At 39.3% G+C, this 19,194-nt stretch overlaps 1 protein-coding gene across 4 annotated transcripts in view; it reads right to left on the bottom strand.

The window, feature by feature from the left end:
- Positions 1-996: 996 nt before the first annotated feature.
- The window catches only part of LOC148885795 (heparan sulfate glucosamine 3-O-sulfotransferase 6-like), a 45,912-nt gene continuing 27,714 nt past the window's right edge, over positions 997-19,194 (bottom strand). For all 4 annotated transcript variants that reach the window (XM_089018360.1, XM_089018361.1, XM_089018362.1 and 1 more), the window contains one exon: positions 997-3,345. In XM_089018360.1, coding sequence (XP_088874486.1) covers positions 2,727-3,345 — 619 coding nt within the window. In that variant the 3' untranslated portion in view covers positions 997-2,726. The remainder of the gene's footprint in view (positions 3,346-19,194) is intronic.

Below are 19,194 nucleotides of genomic sequence, written 5' to 3'. Positions count from 1 at the left end.
GAAAGTATAAATGTTTGCAATCGATTAAAGACGTCCTCCCTTATCAATTCGAGCCGTCAGGACTCCAATGTAGCGTCCCAGAAAATGCACAATATGGTGCCCAAGCTCCATTGGAAATGGGCTGATTTGCCCGCTGGGAATTTGTGTCAACTAGTATCAAATAGTAGTCTTGGTGCAACACATAACGATTCACCATCGCGTTATTTATGTTTTCCTTCTGATTTCGCCATCAACACGGATCAACACCAAGTTTTCAGACCAAACAAAGTACCCAAAATGCAATGTAGTCTTAAAACGTAAAATATAGCTATATGCGGTGGACACTTTGTAAAATACGCTTAGTGGAATTCATTAGAAGTGATTTCACACATTATGGACACAACTTGTTCGGAGGTGTCGGTTGTCTTTTAAGCGTGCCTTCAAAATAAGATACAGTATTGCACAAATAAAGAGTGGACGAAAAATCCGACACACAATAGCACCTTCCGAAAGCAACTTTACAAATATGTTTTCTTTTTTTTTAATCCTTTATATGTAGTTCCATTTTGGCGGTAACTTATCACATGACTAGGAAGCACCACCCCTCACCTGTGTAAAGGGTGACAAACAGATGACGGCTGTAACAGAGAAGCCAGTACATTTTCAAAATTAAATATTTTTAACTACTAAAATAAATAAAAATGAAGGAACATAAGCTATTTATTCTTTCTGTGGGACTCGGTACCAATCCACAGTGCAGGGATTGAGGACCACTGGTGTATGCGACAAAAGAATAGCAAAATCAGAGCCCCATCTCGACAATGGAAGGCTTCAGACTTTACATGCCACTTCACCCAAGTGTCACCCAAGGACACAAAATGCGCGAGTCACGGCGGCCAAGATTTTCTTTTCAAGGCTGGACAAGTGGTTTCGATTCCAATGCAACATTCAAACGCTCCGGTGCGACTTTTCTCTGAGTCAGAGCCAACTTTGCTGAAATGAACCACAGACGCCGGCTGTCATGGAAGATAGAACTTTACTTGGTTACGGAATTTCAAATGAAACACAGTTGGCACCCTAGTATAGAAAACAGATTTCCTTCTAAACAGTAAATGAAGTGAAAATAGCAACAGTCCAGTTAAGTTAATACGGTCAACTAAAATGAAATACTGAAGACAGTGGTTCATCATTTAGCAAGTAAGGCATTCACGTTTTGGTGTGTAATAAATACATTTTTTATAAATCTTTCTTTTGTTTGTAAATCAACACAAACTATAAATATCAGCTTATTAAATTCAAAAATATACTTAGAGGCAATGTTTTCCCTTTGGTTCAACTCGTCGTCATCTTCCATATATGATGCCAAACAAACAAACAAGCAAGCAAGCAAGCAGCGACCTACCTTAGCAGAGTTGGCAGTTTTTTAACGCGACAACAAAGCAGTCGCATGTCATGGTGGTTGTTACGGCGACGCGAATCGTCTGTCCGCCCACCACACTTTTTTTTACTATTTATTTGAATTGATTTTGTGATTGGGATTGATTGGTGGATGGCAGTGAGCTCCCCCCCAATCAGTGGCAACACAAGACGCTTCCCTTCAAAAGCAGATTTGTGATGACAGTAGCAATGAAAGTATGAAAGTGAACCCTCATACACACAAAAAAATATTATATCCATATATACAGTAAAGTCTCGTTATATCGATATTCTCGGGAGTCGGAAAAAATATCGATATAACCAGACTATCGATATATCCGATCCTGCGGCATGTAAATTTTCTCCTTGCGTTCATAGAAATAATATCGTAATAAGCAGTACTATCAATATAACCGATATCGATATAACGAGACTTTACTGTATATCTATAAATTATTTTTTCCCCTTTCAACCAGCTGCTTGCACAATCAAGTACGGGCTGTTGGAAGTTAAGCTATTTGTATTTGATTGTTGTTACTTTAGCTCCATGTGAGTTCCGCTTGCAAGTGAGAAATGTTTTCTTTCTTGTTTTTGGCCTTTCTTTGAATTATAAATCGATGGTAAAACGGTTAAATATGATAAACCCACAAACATTCTGTCAGAGCTTTCTGAGTTATGAAAGGGAGAGTATGCCGTTTTGCTCCCCACAAAATTTTGGACATATTTGTGAAAACTATCAGTATAAACCTGACAGTACTACAATAATAAAATGATCTTTGAAAATAATTCAGCCCTCTTTGCACTGTTTTGATTCTTAAGAAATCTCAGGCACAAGAAATACAAGTTAGCAAAATTTGTACTGGCTATTACGTTTATCAGCTCTTTTTGAGTTTTAATTGATTGGAAATTCCAAGCAACAAAACTTCAAACAGATGCCATTTGGTACAATCCAAACAACGTCATAATATCCAGGAGCTTCTTTACATTTCTAATGCTTAGCTTAGCTTAGCGTTGCTATTTTGTTGCCTTTTATGTGACTATTTAGCACAATTCTGCATTTCTATCACTGAGTGTGATTATGAATGGAAAGATTGTGAGATTCAAAGTTGGGAGGGAAGTGAGGGTCAATTCAAATATTGAGTTTTTCTTTTTTTATACATATAAATTATATTTTTATAATTCTTGGGAATTGAGGGAAAGTCCTGGAGTCCCCATCAATAGGGCAGTCGTGAAGCTGGTCCATTTGGAGGTCGCTATCTGTGTCTTGTCACATTTGGTTCCTGAGACGTCAAAGTCAGGCTTTTTTAAAAAATCTGTGCTGCCTTCCCCTGTTAGTCCCATTCAAAGTCTTGCCCGCTCATTTTGTAGAAGTGTTGGTTGTAAGGTCTGTAGAAGTCTCTGAGTTTCTGCAGTACGCCGGTAGGAATCTGAGGATGCGGTCTCCCCTTTGACTTCCCCAAACAACGAGGTCTGCTGCTTCCTTCAGGTTTCTTCAAACAAGGAAAACCTTTGGTCTCATTGAAGTAGAAGTGCTTCTCGGAAACGACCCTCTTCAGGCCTAGGAAGTCCTGAACCCGAGCCATCTCTCCGGCGGGATTGGACACCAACCGCTCGCCACAAACAAAAAGAAATTGCGACAAGGGGAAGTACTGAAGCCAGTTCTCCAGATGTTTGGCGTAGAGGCCGATGCGAACGGCGCTCCACGATGTGTCGATCAGGCCCGTTGTGGCGTTCCTCAGGGCCAGGCTCTGAAATGAGGGAAGTCCCGGGTTCTTGGATAGAGTTTGAGTATAGTCAGACACCGCTCGGGTCACAGGATCCCGGACCACCACGATGAGCTTGGTTTGGCAGTTCAAAGTGCAGATGCGGCTCGGAGCCTCTTTTGTGACAAAGTAGCTGGGGGTCTTCTCCATGGTGATCTGACCATCCAGAGTCCGAGGCATCAAGTTCCTAAAACAAAAATCTGTGTGAGTCATTTGTATACACACACACACACACACACACACACACACACACACACACACACACACACACACACACACACACACACACACACACGCACACGCACACGCACACGCACACGCACACACACACACACACACACACACACACACACATGCCCACGCCCATTTATTTATTTGTTTTTTTTACAAATGACCATTTAAAAAATGTCATAAAACATCTTTAAAACATGTTTTGAATTCTCTAAGAACAATTTGACCGTCGGGACCACATTTTAGGTCCCCATGGGTAAATGGATTCCCCCCGGTCTGCATGCAGTCAGGTCTAAGTCCCCACCCGGGAGCAAAAACGAGAATACACACGGATGTATTGATTTATTTATTTTTTTACAAATAAAGTTATTCAGTCTTTTAAGTGATGACACCTTTGAGCGATAACCATTCCCAAATTCATTTTGTTTTTGTCTACAGTTAGCCTTGAATGGATACAAAAAGTATTCTTGACAGACAGATAAATGTCTTCACAACAAAAACACTTGAAACCATCTTTATGAGCACCACCAAAGAAATATGGTGGGAGGCCAACCACATACAACACAACATACTCCACACCCTCTCCAATAAGTACCGTCCTCTCTCTCAATGTCTGATGTGCCTTTTTTTTACATCCCAATCAGCCATCCAATGGAAATGTTATGTATAGCAACACAGACACGGCAAATCAACCATGCATGCGTTTTCTCAAAAATGTCTGTAATACTCATCCTGTTTAGAGCTGCGGTCGGTATGACGTCGGAAGGGCTTGGGCAGCGGAATCTGACTCGGCTGATATATATATATATATATATATATATATATATATATATATATATATATATATATATATATATATATATATATATATATATATATATATATATATATATATACTGTGAGATACTTACAAAACCTCAACTTACAAACTTTTCATCTTACAAACTTCAAATTTCTGAAAATTAAACCTTATAATAAACACTATTTTCATAATACACACCCACCACGGCTGTCGGAGTGATCTTCGGCGGAAGCACACGATCGAACACCACCAGAGGTTAAGTTACCAACAGTCCTTATGGAAGGTGATTTTCCTTCCATAAGCCATCAACGACCATCAAAAAGGTAAATAAAACTTTATTTTACAGCAGTTTATTTCTTTAATTACAGTCCTCATGTAAAGTGCCTCTCTTTCCAAACAGCAATTCCCTTTGACCTTCGACCTCCAACGCCATTCCATCAAGCCATCAATGACCATCACAAATGTAAATAGTGACTTTATTATACGGTGCAGTGTATTTCTTTCATGACAAGACAATAGCACATTTATTATACATAGAATAAGGTATGTTGTGTGTAGTTTTAAGGCTTATTTAGTAGAAAAGTATATTTTATGGAAACCCGGGAACGGATTATTCCCATTTTAATGGTTTCCTATGGGAATTTTTTTTTCGAGATAAACACTTTTCGCCTTACACACTATGTCTGGGAACCAATTAAGTTCGTAAGTTGAGGTCTCACGCACGATATATATATATATATATATATATATATATATATATATATATATATGTATATAGTTGTTGTTTTTTTAATAAGCATACCAGCATGTATCAAAAACATGCGTCAAAGTAACAAACTAGTCGCAAGCCATGTGGCTTTTTATCGCGACCTAAAACCAAAATGACAGACATCCGTTGATTGCCGTCTACTCCCATGGAAACATATATGTTTAGCAAATGTTTCAGACTCTGCCTATAGCGCTACGATAAAAATGTTTAAGTGGGAAAAACGTGAATTGGGTAGTCATGGTTACGACAATAACAGGAACTGACAACAAGCAGTTCTGCAGTCAAAACATGGTCCTCGTCAGACGCGAAACAAAACTTGAAAATGTTCGTTTTTCGTTATAAAGTTTAACAGTATTAATTAATTTGTGAAATTGGGCTTTTTTTTAAGTTGGTCTTCGTCAGCCACTTTGGCTTGTGCCTAATTTTGCCTCTGCGGGTGGAACACATACGCCTCATTCGAGCACGCCACTTCAAAAAAAAAAAAAAAAAAAAAAGGAGAACATCAAGAGATAACCTAAACACACATCGCTGCACATGGAAGCACCCCAAAATTTGCTCTGATTAAAGCCGCATGGACTCTCTTTGGGATCTCAGTCCCAAGGCACACCAGAACCCACACTCCACGCCCCCATTCCCCGATACCCCTGATCAGTCAAAACCACAAAGACTCATGAAACACTTAACGGCAATTTCCTACAGATTTCCAGCGTCTCCTGTTTTCTTCCAGCAAGAGCAAGAAAGGAGGAACCTTTCAGCACCATCTTCTAAACTCCTTCTGGCCTAAATGTGTTTAGAAAGCCCCACCAGCGTAGCCAACCGCTGAGCTTAGCTTGTTTTCTTGAACACATGGGGAGCAATGTTGAAAGATCCATGCGTTGGCTTCTTCAGTCAAGTGATCAACAATAACGTCGTCCCTGAGTTCATGTTTAAACTCATCAAAGTTACGTCCCCTATTCGCTTCTGCACAGACGTTGTCACTTCCCGGACGCCAACCATCTCACACAGATGTGTGTGTGTTTGATTTTTAGCCCGGCCTACAAAATTTTTGGCTGGCTGTTTATTACGTATAATGTGGTTTCTTCCGGGATTCATTCATGCGTCTGGTCTCAACACATTCAAACCGTGTGAGGCTGAAACGCTGTAGATTTCAAGACACAAATTGTTTTTGAATGAAATCTCTGTGCTTCGATTTCCCGAGGCGTTCTCTGAAGTGATGCCGGAAAAATTGAGCTTTTTTGTGGCTCAGGTTCAAACAAATGACAGAAAGAATAAGCTGCTGTGTAAAAAAATGCGAGACACATTTGTTTTATAATGGCCGCATGGCATGAAGTGTCAATAGCAAGACATCGTTCATGAGCAGTTACGATGCTTGGAGGTTCAGGAGAAGTGCATTTACAGTATATTTTCATAGAGATTGTGGTTCATTATATAATCTGTGGAAGCAAAGAGGTTGAAAATCATCAATTGGATATTTTTATATCACTTGGCTATCTGTAGGAAGCAGTATGCAAACCATTATTTTAAATAACGGGATTAAAAACGGAGCCTTGAGGGTCCCTGGACGTTTATTTGTGCAAAGCCATTTTACAAGATACAATATTAATCGTGTGTCATTTGCATTCAGTCGTATTTTCAGTTATATTTTCGACTACTACTACTATAATAATAATACATTTAATTTCTAAGCGCCTTTCAAAACTCTCTAGGACACTTTACAGTCACAGAATTCTAAAACAAAAACAATAATTTTAAATGACATGGGACTTTAAATCGCACATCCACCTTATCTTGACACAATGCAGTTACATCTATCAAATATGCTTTGTTATACTTGCACTGTGTACAGTTCTTTTTATGAAACATTTTTGCACAGTTAAACATTTGAGTCTTATGACATTTCTATATGCATAGAATACTTTGTTTTTATCTTTTCACACCCCTTTCAATTTTGCTGGTGTAAATTCAAAATGTCCCCATTGTGGGACAATTAAAGGCTTTCTGATTCTGATTAAACAGAGAGCATCAGTAACTCTGAACACGATGGGAAATTTGGGAAATGTCCCAAAATTCTTGTACTCACCAACAAAAAGAACCGGGCATCAATTCGGAGTAAGGTTGCTTTAAACAATTCTGCGTGTTTAATTATGTACAAATGCATTTTTACCATATTCACAACAATAGTTAAGACCCTATGTATTATTATTTCAAATCAATATAAATAGTCTACACACAACTTGGTGAATCGATGCTTAGGCAACACAGGTTAGGCAACATTCGTAATGCTGATGAGGTGATACCGGTGGGAGTGGGGCAAACAGGCCAGTCGTTAGTCAGGAATGTAGGAACAATCAGTGGGGCCACAGGGAGTGGTCCTCTGCTCCCCCCAACCTGAGAGTAGGACCTATCATAGCTGTGTCTGGCGGGGATATATAAATAGGGCCGATACGACCAGTAAGACTTTAGTTCGCTGACGAAGCCTCTTGGATTGGAGGCGAAACGTCCGACATCTTCAAGTACAGATGACAGCTGAAGAAATGAAGTTCATTTTGGGGAGGTTTAAAAAAATGACACTAAATGAAATAATTTCATGACTTTTTTTGTCCATTATATCCTGTAGATTCTTGAGATAAAACAAAGACTAATTTCTGGTAGTTGAAAACAAACAGATAAGAAATGAAGACAACCAGACTGGACCGAACCAAATGAAAGTACGGTATTTTCTGGTGTATACGCTGCACCCAAAAGCCTTGATTTTCTTCAAAAGATGACCCTGCACCTTATACACCTTATATCTTAAGTAATATTGAGCCACAACAGGTCTCGCAACGACTGTCAGCAGCCATTGAATCCATTTCCCCCTGTAGAAGAACTAGTGCATAACCCCGGCCGGCCTTTACTGTGGCGCCTTATAATACTATATCATATATAAATTTTACAGATTTACTTTTTCATTAATTGAAGGTGCGCCTTATGTATGGAAAAAGTTAGAAAATACACCATTCATTGCGGGTGCGCTTTATACTCCGGTGCGCCTTATACACCGGGGAATACGGTATGTACTGCAGCTCCATCAAACATAGAACCGATGCACACAAACAACACTTTAGCAGGCGTACGGCATGGGTGACTAGAACTCTAATTACAGTCACCATCCACAAAAACAAAACTGTCAGTGGTAACGGAGACTTAATTGTGAATAATATTGAATAAGAACCCAAAAATGCAGACACCGCTGAAACGAAAAACACCAATTACAGTTACCGCGCATAATGATTTATTTGTTTTAAGTGGATGATTCAATGAGTGATTAATGGAGTTGTGGCGCCACTTTGTTTGAGAAAATATCTTAATTTACCCATGTAAACATTACGACACATGCTAGTTAAATACAGTGAGATACGAGGTCATTTCTTCCATGTCCACAATCGTAAATCATAAAATAATCTCCAATCTCATTACTGCATTAAGGTGCAGTGAATCCCTTCCACCACCTGGAAAATAGCACACTAGTATATTTTTATTAGAAAAACAGTCATTATATCAACAAATGGAAGCTAAAAAACTGAAATAATTGGTGCATCATGATGAGTTCAGTAAAACAAGGAAGAGCTTTCAAACTACGACTGAGTAAAGTGAATGTCACGATTTGCAAGGTGGTGGACCCCAAAAAAGCAGGCAGGGGGATGATCAGGGTGTATTTGACAAATTGTATTAAACAAAGTCGGCAGAAACAAAATCTCAAAACAACAAAGTCATCAAAACAAAAAGGTCCAAAGTAGCAAACAAAACAATGAGTGAAACATGACAAGATGAAACAAACCTGACGGGGTGAAACAAACAATGACCCAACACTGAACGGTTGTGCCGGGAGTCCTTTTAACTGCCGCTGATTAAAACAACCAACACCTGTGTAGCTGCAGGCGGGGGCCCTATAGTGCCACCCGTTGGTTGTAAACTGAAACGTGACAATGAAGTCATTTGTCAAAGAGGAAAAACAATATTGGCCAGTAACTATTTTTATATTGTCTTTCTACATGTGCAGCGACCGCTTGTGTAAAAAAAACATCTTAAAAGTTTTAGAACTGAGAGCAATGCTAGTTTTTTTAGCTTGTCCAAGGTGTTTTCCATTATGTATTAGCATTAAGACTAAAGATTGTCATGATCTGGCTGGCGACCAACGGGTAACGCTGTCGGCCCTGCCACGCAGGTGTTGGTCGTTCCAATCAGTGGCAGTCAAAAGGACTCTCGGCACGACCATTCGGTGTCAGGTCATTGCATTGTGCAGTGTATTGTGTATGATTTGTATATGCATTGTATGCTGTGCATGTGTTTTCTGCACCCTGTCAAGTTTGTTTCATCTTGGCAGACTTTTACTCTTGGTTTTCTTTGATACTTTGTATTTTATTGTTCAGATGATTTTGATGTTTTACATTTTGTTCCTTCTGAGTTTATTTTAATAAAATTTGTCAAATACACCTTGCAGCTCCCTCCTTCCTGCTTTTTTTGGGGATCCACAACCACCATCACCACCTTGCAACCGTGACAAAGATGAAGTTTGAATAAACGCGCAACTTAAAATTATTTTGTTTTAAATTGATTTTGACAGGAAAACCAATTGGAAATGCATTCAACAGCTTGAAGCCATTTTTTCCTTTAAGAATAATTCACTATTTAACTGCTGCTTGTTAGCCCCAAGTCGTCACATATTGATCTAAAGCTGACTTGAAGTAATTTGAATCACTAACTACTCCAATGGTCGCTGAGATAAAAAAGACCATTAATTGATTCTTATCCAAGTACAGGAGCTGCAAATGTCTCATTGCCGCCTGTCTGTCCCCGCATTATCTGTGTCGAATCAATATGTCTGTCTCGATATGACAGATTGTTTCCAGTGAATGTGTGTGAGTGTGTGTGTAACGATGCAGATGAGAACCTCTCTGAGATTTGCCCTTCACCAAAGTGTCACTTGGGTAATTGACCACAAATTGTTCATCCTATGTCCTCATGACTAATGAATGTTGTCAGCCTCATCTCAATGAGTTTCGTTCACATCACGCAATCAATAAAAGACATTTTGTCATCATAAATTTGCGCCTGTGTGAGGTGCTGGGGGACAAATATGATTCATTTCCTGTGCACGTTGTCATGCATGTAAATCTGATCCAGTTGTGGTCTCGGTATTGATGTTGAGGTACCACTTTTCGATAAGGATGCCGTTTGTATAAGTGGGTGAAAGGGGCGGGGGGGGGGGGCAGCGAGCAATTGACATTATCAGAATTCTTGAAATATTTTCTGTGATTCTTTTTATATTTTAAAAAAATATGAATAATGAAAATTTATTGTTTCATTTATGTGGGATGATATTGGGAACAAGAAAACATGAGTAAATAAATAACTCCACATCAATAGTTGACACATTTTCATATTTCTTTTTTGAAATAACCGAAACAACATTATTTGAAATGACAGGAGGTTAAAGGCAGACCCTTGAGGTACTCTCATAATATATACGAATGAAATGCTGTGACTTAACTGCTAATCACAAATTTATTCAGAAATTGAAAATATGACGTGGAGCGCCATTCCCGAATTTGTTCGGGTTTTTGTTTTTCTTGCGGGGAAGGAGGGTGATAAAGCGCTAGTCAGACCTCTGGCAATGTTTTTCCCTTCCACCAGGCGGCAGCATTTCCCTTTTTTTCCATGTTGGCACGTTGTTCAAGCTTCAACTGTTGTTAAAGTGCCATATAAACCAATACGTATGTATCGCGTTGTATTTTGGACAGCCACCCTCATTTCAAGCTCATATAACTACAGACTTGTGTTTCTAATGAAAAAAGAGAGCCTCAGGTTTCTTGCGCTGCAGTGAATGTTTATGTAGTCCTAAAACTCAATATTCTGTGGGTCTTGAAATTCAAGTCTTCTTCTTTTCCTTTCGGCTTTTCCCTTGACGGGGTCGCCACAGCAAATCAGTGTCCTTCATCTTTAGAGGTTTGATCCACATGTTTGTTTTGGCCAAGCTTTTACGTCGGATGCCCTTCCTGACACAACCTCTGTATTTATTCGGGCTTGGGACCGGCACAAGAAGATGTATGTCCCCTTGTGGCTGTAGAACAAGCAACTCGCACGTAAAAGGCTCCCAAACACAAAATGGTCATCGGCACAGCAACATTCAAAAAAGCAAACAGTGACAATGACAAAAACCCTTGCACCAGAATGGAAAATTTTGGGGAAATGTCTGGCAGTGAATGAATTAATTATTAAAAACAACTATGGCTTATAATGATAATTTAAATTACATTTCAAATTGTTTTTTGTGTGTTGTCCATTTCTGCTCATCTATGTATTATTCAATACGTTACAGGTATATTGTGAAAAATTATATGAATTATTCCACATTGCTGCTGTGGACTGCAAATTTCCCCATTGCGGGACGAATAAAGGTATTCTGATTCTGATTCTGATTCTGATTAACTGTCTGGTGAATGTTGATGGTGAAATGTTCAAGGGCCACGTTAGATATTTAACTCATTCACTGCCAGTGGTTTTTGTCATTGTCACTTCAATTCCAGGACCCACATAATATTGAATTTTAGGACTACATCAAAATTCAGTACAGTGAGAGAAACCTTAGACTCTCTTCTTTCAATATAAAAAAGATTTAATTCCTAAATTATATGGGTCTGGAGTTATATGATCTTGAAATGAGGCCGGTTGTCCAAAATACAATGCAATTCATACTGATTGGTTCATATAGCGCCTGAACAACAGCTGAAGCTGGAACAAAGCGCAAACATGAAAAAATGGAAAATGCTGCCTCCTTGTTGAAAGGAAAAAAAACATTGCCAGAGGCCATGGTCGGCGCTTTATCGATATCCAAGCATGAAAAAAACAAAACTTTCAATACTTTCAATTCCCGAATAAATTTGTGAATGGCAGTGAATGACGTGACGGGCCGATTATTCACGAAAAAGGGTTGAACTGTGTTAGAAAATTTAGTTTTCTAACATTAAAATTTGCAATTAATCAATTAACTTCTCATTTTGAGTTTATTTAATGACTATTTGCATTTTTAACGTAGCAAATTTAGTTGAGCATTGCGAAACTCCACAGACAACATTTGACAGAACTCTTGAGGACCCTAAATGTAATTTCAACCGTCTTTTGCCCTTGTACTACACGATTCCGATTCTGAATCTGCAATTATTTGAGCTTCATATTAATTATCTGCTCTGCCCTTTTCTTGCACTGCCCCAACAGTCATTTCCCCAGTGATGGATCAATAAAACCACATCATCCGAAACTGACACAAGGGAGCCCCACTCCAAAGGTAATTTCTCACTAATAAATCGTCAAAAGTCGAGTTAAATGACGACTCACCATTCAGCAAACAGAAGACGACTCACACTGTTTATCTCTTTACTCATACTCCATTAAATGACATTCTCAGATTGGATCAAATATAAACGATTTATAAACATCTCATGTTCAAGTGCTACCAAGATGCAGATACAGTTTATTTGAGGAAAAATGGGCTTGCAGCCGATTGTGTTGAAATATGCAGAGCCCCGTAAATCAGCGGAATGATGAGGGAAAACACTGCCGCCTTGCCACATTAGTCTGGAACTCCCTGCTGTGGAGAGGATGTAGTGCTTTCCCTCCCTCCAGTGATACGAGGCTGATTAAACTACTGATACTCCGAGACAGTCTGGATCTCCAGATTAAATGCAGACCCCGCAAACGTGGATGTGGCTAAGAGACTTCCTGCCCAAAAAACATTTTGGCTAGCGCCAAGTACCCCCACACCACCCTCAATACCCCTCCCACCGCCACTGGTGCGAGAGAACAAAAGGCATTCTGTGCGGTGCGTTGAGTTGAAAAGTATTCTCAAAATGTATAATTTCATTTTCTTAAAGGGTAAAAAAAAAATCAAAAACACATCAATGGGTGGGTTATGATGTCAAATTCATGGACCATTTGGATTCATAGAATGCCTTCTGGTTTTGTCAGATGTCTATTCAAAAGGATAGGGTGGAAAAAAAGAGACAGGCAGGGAAAGAAAAGAGCAAGAAAGTTAAACGGTGAAAGTCACTGAATTCATGACCGCATATTTAATCCATTGAAATCTTGTGTAAATTGTTGATAATACAGTAAAAATCTGAAAAACACTGCCAGGTGTCGAATTTATGCATCAATGTTAGTTGACAACCTCCTCCACTGGCAGCCTGAGGAAGTGGTGGGTAAGCGCTGCATGACAACCCCCATCATAGTTCCTATTTAGAGATTTTAAACATACTGTGAGCACATTTTTCTTTTAACAATGCTGTTATAGGCGTACAGGAGGTTCCCTCAACAGGAGGCGAATGACCGTGTACTTCCGCAAGGATGTAATAATATTTTATATGCCCGCTAATGAAGGTTTTTTTGCGAGATATGACGAACGACGTGGATGTGTGTGAATTATTTTTCATGTTTACATGAAACAGTTTGTTAACAATGACATATTGGGTTGATATTTTCAAATGTTCACATTTGCACAGTACGTTTTAAATCATTTTACTTCAACTCATTCGCTGCCAGACATGTGAAAAAAGTGCCAGGGTTTTTGTCATTTTCACTGAAATTCCAGGACCCACAGAATATTGAGTTTTGTTTCGTGATAAAAAAAGAGTTAATTCCTAAATTATATGGGTCTGGAGTTATATGAGCTTGAAATGAGGGCGGTTGTCCAAAATACAATGCAATGCATACATATTGATTTATATAGCGCTTTAAAGGACAACCAACGTCACGTTTTTGTTTCTTAACTGACATCAGAAAAATGTTTTATAGCATCTAAAATACCCAAAACATACAGTATGCTATTTTTAGTCAAATGCAAAACACCAATAAAAATGACTTAGTGCCCAAAATCTGCAAAAAATTGAGCTGCGAATTGGGCATTTTCAGAAAGTCCCGCCCCTAGTTTATGACGTCACGCCAAGACGTCTTGCATTGCTTGAGAATCAAAACAATGGCTTCAGATTCGGAGAATAGGCTTTCTTGTTACACCTCCAGTTATGAATATGATTCAAATAGTTCTGAAGAGGAAAGCATACATGTTTGCAATCGATTAAAGAATTTATTCCATGCCATTTTGAGGCAACATTGGGGAGAAACGATCACCAGAAAAGAGGCACAAAATGGCGACCTCCTGTGGCCACCTCTGTTTCCACAGGCTGATAAATTCCTTATATGGAGCTTGGACACACTCTTCTGGCAGCTTTTGGGTGCAACACAAGGTTTTCAGACCAAACAATACAGCAAAATACTGTGACGTGATGGAAGGACTGCTACAAGGTGTATTTTTTTTCGGTCAGGGGGCGTTTAGTGACGTCACGTACGGACTCGTCACCAACTCAAAAACAAGACTTCCTGAATATTCAGCGCGAGTCTTAAAACGTAAAATATGGCTATATGCGGTGGAATCTTTTTAAAATACGCTCAGTAGAAGTCATTTGAAGCCATTTTACAAATTATGGACACAACTTGTGCGGAGACGTCGGTTGTCCTTTAACAGTTGAAGCTGGAACAAAGCACTAACATGGAAAAAAGATAAATGCTGCCCCCTCTTGGAATTTAAAAACATTGCCAGGGGCCTGGCCAGCGCTTTATCGGCACACTTGCAAGAAAAACCTAAACCCTAACAAATTCGGGAATGCCACTCTGTCATATTCCTGAATAAATGGCAGTGAATGACATTCCGGGTGGGCTTCTACTGTGTCTTATGTCATTGATAGCAAATATAAATTTGTTAAAAGTGCTAACAAATGAAGTCAATGGTTCTCTTTGAGGCAAATGGTATTCCACAAGGATCTTTCCTCTGACATTCGTCATTTAAAATGTTGGTTATTTTTTCACTGAAGTGATGAAATGTGTGCCAACTAAGCAGCCAGCCATCTATGAAAAAAACACGTGGCTATTTCCATTTGAGATGGACTGTTCAACAGTATAACATCAGGGACAATATGTGCTGCAAATTCATTGTCCCACGCTTCACTGTCATCGGTGCCTGATGACTTCCAGTAATTCATTGCTTCCATCCTGTTTTTTATCTTCAGCTTCACAAATGATTCTGAACAAAGGTGATGGCGTTCAACTCTTCGCAAGAACAATATACTGTATATATCAGGGTGTCCCTCGCCTGCTCCCCGAAGACAGCTGGGATAAGCTCCCCCGACCCCAGTGAGAAAGAAGTGGTTTGAAATCAGAATGAATATTTTATATACCGCATATCAGTGGTAGGCCTTTCGGGCCTTCAAGGCCCTCTCCGCTGGCCTTAAGATATTTGAATAACAGACTCATGTGAATTATATGTTCTCCATGAATTCTAAAATAAAAAAATTCCAAATTGTCTTTGAGCTTCCTTTCATTGCTTTTCCCCTGCCGTGCTGCTTCCAGATGTGTGTTTTCGTATTGAGGCATTTAACCAATCACATTTCAGCCATCATTTGTTTCCAGGGTCAGAAATTGACCTGGACACCTTCACAGTCAGTTCTGCAGGCTCTGGAGCATAAAAATTAATGGTGATGAAACAGTTTCTTTAACCAATCAGAGTTTGAGTTGGCAACCCAAGGCCTGCTCAAAGACGCTGGTAACGTCAGAGTTTTCGCAAATTATGATTGGGTAGTCACATGATTGGCACGTCACTAGCCAATCATATCGTATCGTATCACTAGCCACTTGTGATAAGCGCATACTGGCCAGAGTAGCGAGCTGCACAGAAAATAGATTGTTGTGTTGATTTAAGAGCGGTTTTGTCAACCCTCAATGGCTGAAGGAGGAAAGGAAATGGATTTGGTTGCAGATAAATTGTGAAAGCCATTTTCAAGAGTGACTTTTCAAGAATAGATGGACATCATGAAGAAAGGTTGGACAGCTACGAAGCTAGCAAAAATAGCAAATTAGATTGCAATTTTATGAGGTTATCATGAATTCACACGTTCATAGTTCATAGTTCAAAATTCGAACAGTTTAATGATGGTATTTCTTAAGTGTCTTCAAGTCACAAGTTATTTCCTGGCCAACGCCATCCTCTAGTGGACGTGTAGTAAATCACACCACACTCGCAGCTGTGGACCTACGCAATCAATCGTCTTCGCCCGTCTCTCACTCCTTACACCACTGCTATCCTCGTTTATAGTCTTGTCACCGCCCGGATTGACTATTGCAATTCACTTCTCTTTGGTGTCCCTCGGAAACTTCTCCACAAACTTCAACACGTCCACAATTCTTCAGCCCGGATCCTCACCAGAACCTCATCCTTTCACCACATCACCCCATCCTCCACTGGCTCCCGGTCAAATACAGATTCAACTTTAAAATTCTTCTTCATACATTTAAAGCTATCCATAACCTTGCCCCCCCATACCTATCTGACCTTCTTCAAACTTCTATTCCCTCTCGTTCCCTCAGATACTCTTCCTCCCTCCGCCTCTGTGTGCCCCCTGCCCATCTCAGCAGGATGGGTGACAGAGCCTTCAGCTGCTCCGCCCCCAAACTCTGGAACTCACTTCCTCCCAACATTCGTAACATCGATTGTCTTCCCACCTTCAAGTCCCATCACAAAACCCACCTATTTAAAATTGCATTTTCTGTGTAGCTCTCTCTCTTGTTTCTATTTATAATTGTATTTTATTTATTGCATTCTATTTGTGATTGTATTTTATTTATTATAGTACCTATGCTCATCTGTGACTGTAAAGTGTCCTTGAGAGCTTTGAAAGATGCTTAAAATGTAATGTATTATTATTATTATTATTATTATTATTAGTAGTAGTAGTAGTAGTAGTAGTAGTAGTAGTAGTAGTAGTATTTTTATCAGTATTATTATTATTATTAGTCAGACGTACCACTACTGAAGTGACATGCACGGCTCGACTAACACACATACACACATATATAGATATACAGTATACACCGTACATACACAAAAGAATGGGACTTGAGCCACATGCTGCTTCACCAAGTCCGAAAAGTGTTATCTGGTAGAGCAGTATGTGGCCCAAAAATTGCGAGGCAATATGTTACCTTATCGTACTCACTTTGGCCGGTCTTTAAGCCATGTGACATGTCATGAAACAAAGAAAATGTGGCAATATTTTTCATTGTGTTCATAGGCTGTTGAATATAGCAATTTCAGTGAAAAGGACATAGTATTATGTCTCTCATTGATCTACTTTTTAATTACATCACACCCACGATGGAATGAAATCCAACATGGATTAAAAGATTGTTCATCTTTGGCGGAGGCCTGCGGTCATTAATGAGGGTCATTCTGGTATGAATCACTGTTTATTATTTGTTGCTGTCAGTCTCCATTGGATGGTGACTGAGCGTGATCACGCCGAGGTGTCTCGAATATTTTGACCGTCTCATATAGCAAAATATGCCACAATAGGATGTTTATTTATTTGCATATTTATTTTTTTCAAAATATGATCAGATGACATGGAGAGCTTCAACAAGCTGAACAGGTCAAAAGTTTCACTTTTGTTTTTCCAGGGCCTGCAGCAAATCAAGTGTTATGTGTGCGTATTTCCAGACGTGACACTGAGCTGGCAGTTTGAGAAGAAGACTCGCTTGTTTCGGCTGAACGAGTTCAATCCCAGTCCCACATTGCAAACACATGCACTTGAGAGCTACGCTTCATGACTCGGGGCGACATCTCCTCGGGTCGCTGCAGATGACGGATTGCAAGCGGTTGCTCTTCCCCACCCCGAGTTTTGAGATTCGGTGACAACAAGCGAGTCGTCTTTCGCAGACTTCACTCGGGATCACATTGCTCTCTTTTCTGTTGGTGGCGTTCATCCCAGTGGCCCCTCCCTAACTCTCCACCACTTTTATTGTTTGCCTGCCTGCTGTTTGAGGCCACCAGCATCACAACGTTAAGACAAGAAGTGTGCCTGCCTCTCAACTGGCTGCCAACCAGTCCAGTCATCTGGGGCAGCTGGTAATTGTGTGGGTTTTTTTCTGGGTATTCCGGTTTCTTTACAAATTCCAACAACATGCATGGCAGGTTCATGAAAACGTCTATAATGTCACTATGTGTGTAAGCTCTCAGTCGTACAGGAGTGGTCCATCGATGAAAAGGTTTCTTCAGCCGTCATCTGTACTTCTTTGAAAGAAGTAGAGATGACGGCTGAAGAAAGAAGTATAGATGACGGCTGAAGAAACCTTTTCATCGATAATGTCACTATGTTTGAATCTGAGAGTGAATGGTTGTTTGACAATTTGTGTGCCCAGAATTGGCTGACAACCAGTTCGGGGTGGACCCCGCCTACTGGTGTAGGCACACCCCGCGACCTTTGTTAGAATAAGAGGATAGGAAAATGGGTGGGTGGTTAAATCATGAATTCCAACTCGATTTCAGGATGTTTACGGCATATGCGTTTGGGCCACTTCATTAGGTACATAAACAATTTCAGCATTTATTTTGGAAAGCGCTTCTTCTCGTTTAAAGGATTTTAGGCGAGAACAAGTGTAAACCCTGGATGCCGACAATCACAAGGGGCAACCACAAGTCACTGTGTATGGCACATAAAATAATGAAAGACCTATACAAGAACCACATAAAAAACAACAATTGCACGACACTTTTATACAGGTAGCCGCCGGAAGAAAAGTGTCAAAAAGAAGTTAGTCCTATTTGAGTACTTTTTGTTAGACTTATTCGAGTAAGTATGCACTTTTCTGAGTTTGAAATTCAAGGCCAAAAACAGACAGACAGACAGGCAGACAGATAAATATATAAATGAATGAATAAATGAATAAATAAATAAATAAATAAATAAATCCTGTGAAATGTACATTTCTCCACTGCGAGACTAATAAAGGCCAATCCAAATAAATAAATACATAAATAATGAATGAATAAATAAATAAATACACAAATAAATAAATACACGAATAAATGAATAAAAAACATAGAAATATACAAATAAATATTTAAATCCACAAATAGAGAGAGAGATAGGTAAAGAAATATATAAACACACAAATAAATAAATAAATACATAAATACAAAGACAGACAGATATATGAATAAACACACAAATAAATAAATAAATACGCAAATAAACGAACAAATAAATATATACATACATAAATAGGCGGTAGAAAAGAAAGACGGTAGAAATATACTGCATTACCATGTGAGCAGTTTTGTAATATTTTATTCCTTGCGTGTGTACAGCAAC

The sequence above is a fragment of the Hippocampus bargibanti genome, linkage group LG17 (genome assembly GCF_051943395.1).
Source record: "Hippocampus bargibanti isolate YZ-2025 linkage group LG17, ASM5194339v1, whole genome shotgun sequence".
Taxonomy (NCBI): Eukaryota; Metazoa; Chordata; class Actinopteri; order Syngnathiformes; family Syngnathidae; genus Hippocampus; species Hippocampus bargibanti.
Note: the sequence above shows the minus strand (reverse complement) of the source record. Positions and strands in the feature narration are given on the sequence as shown.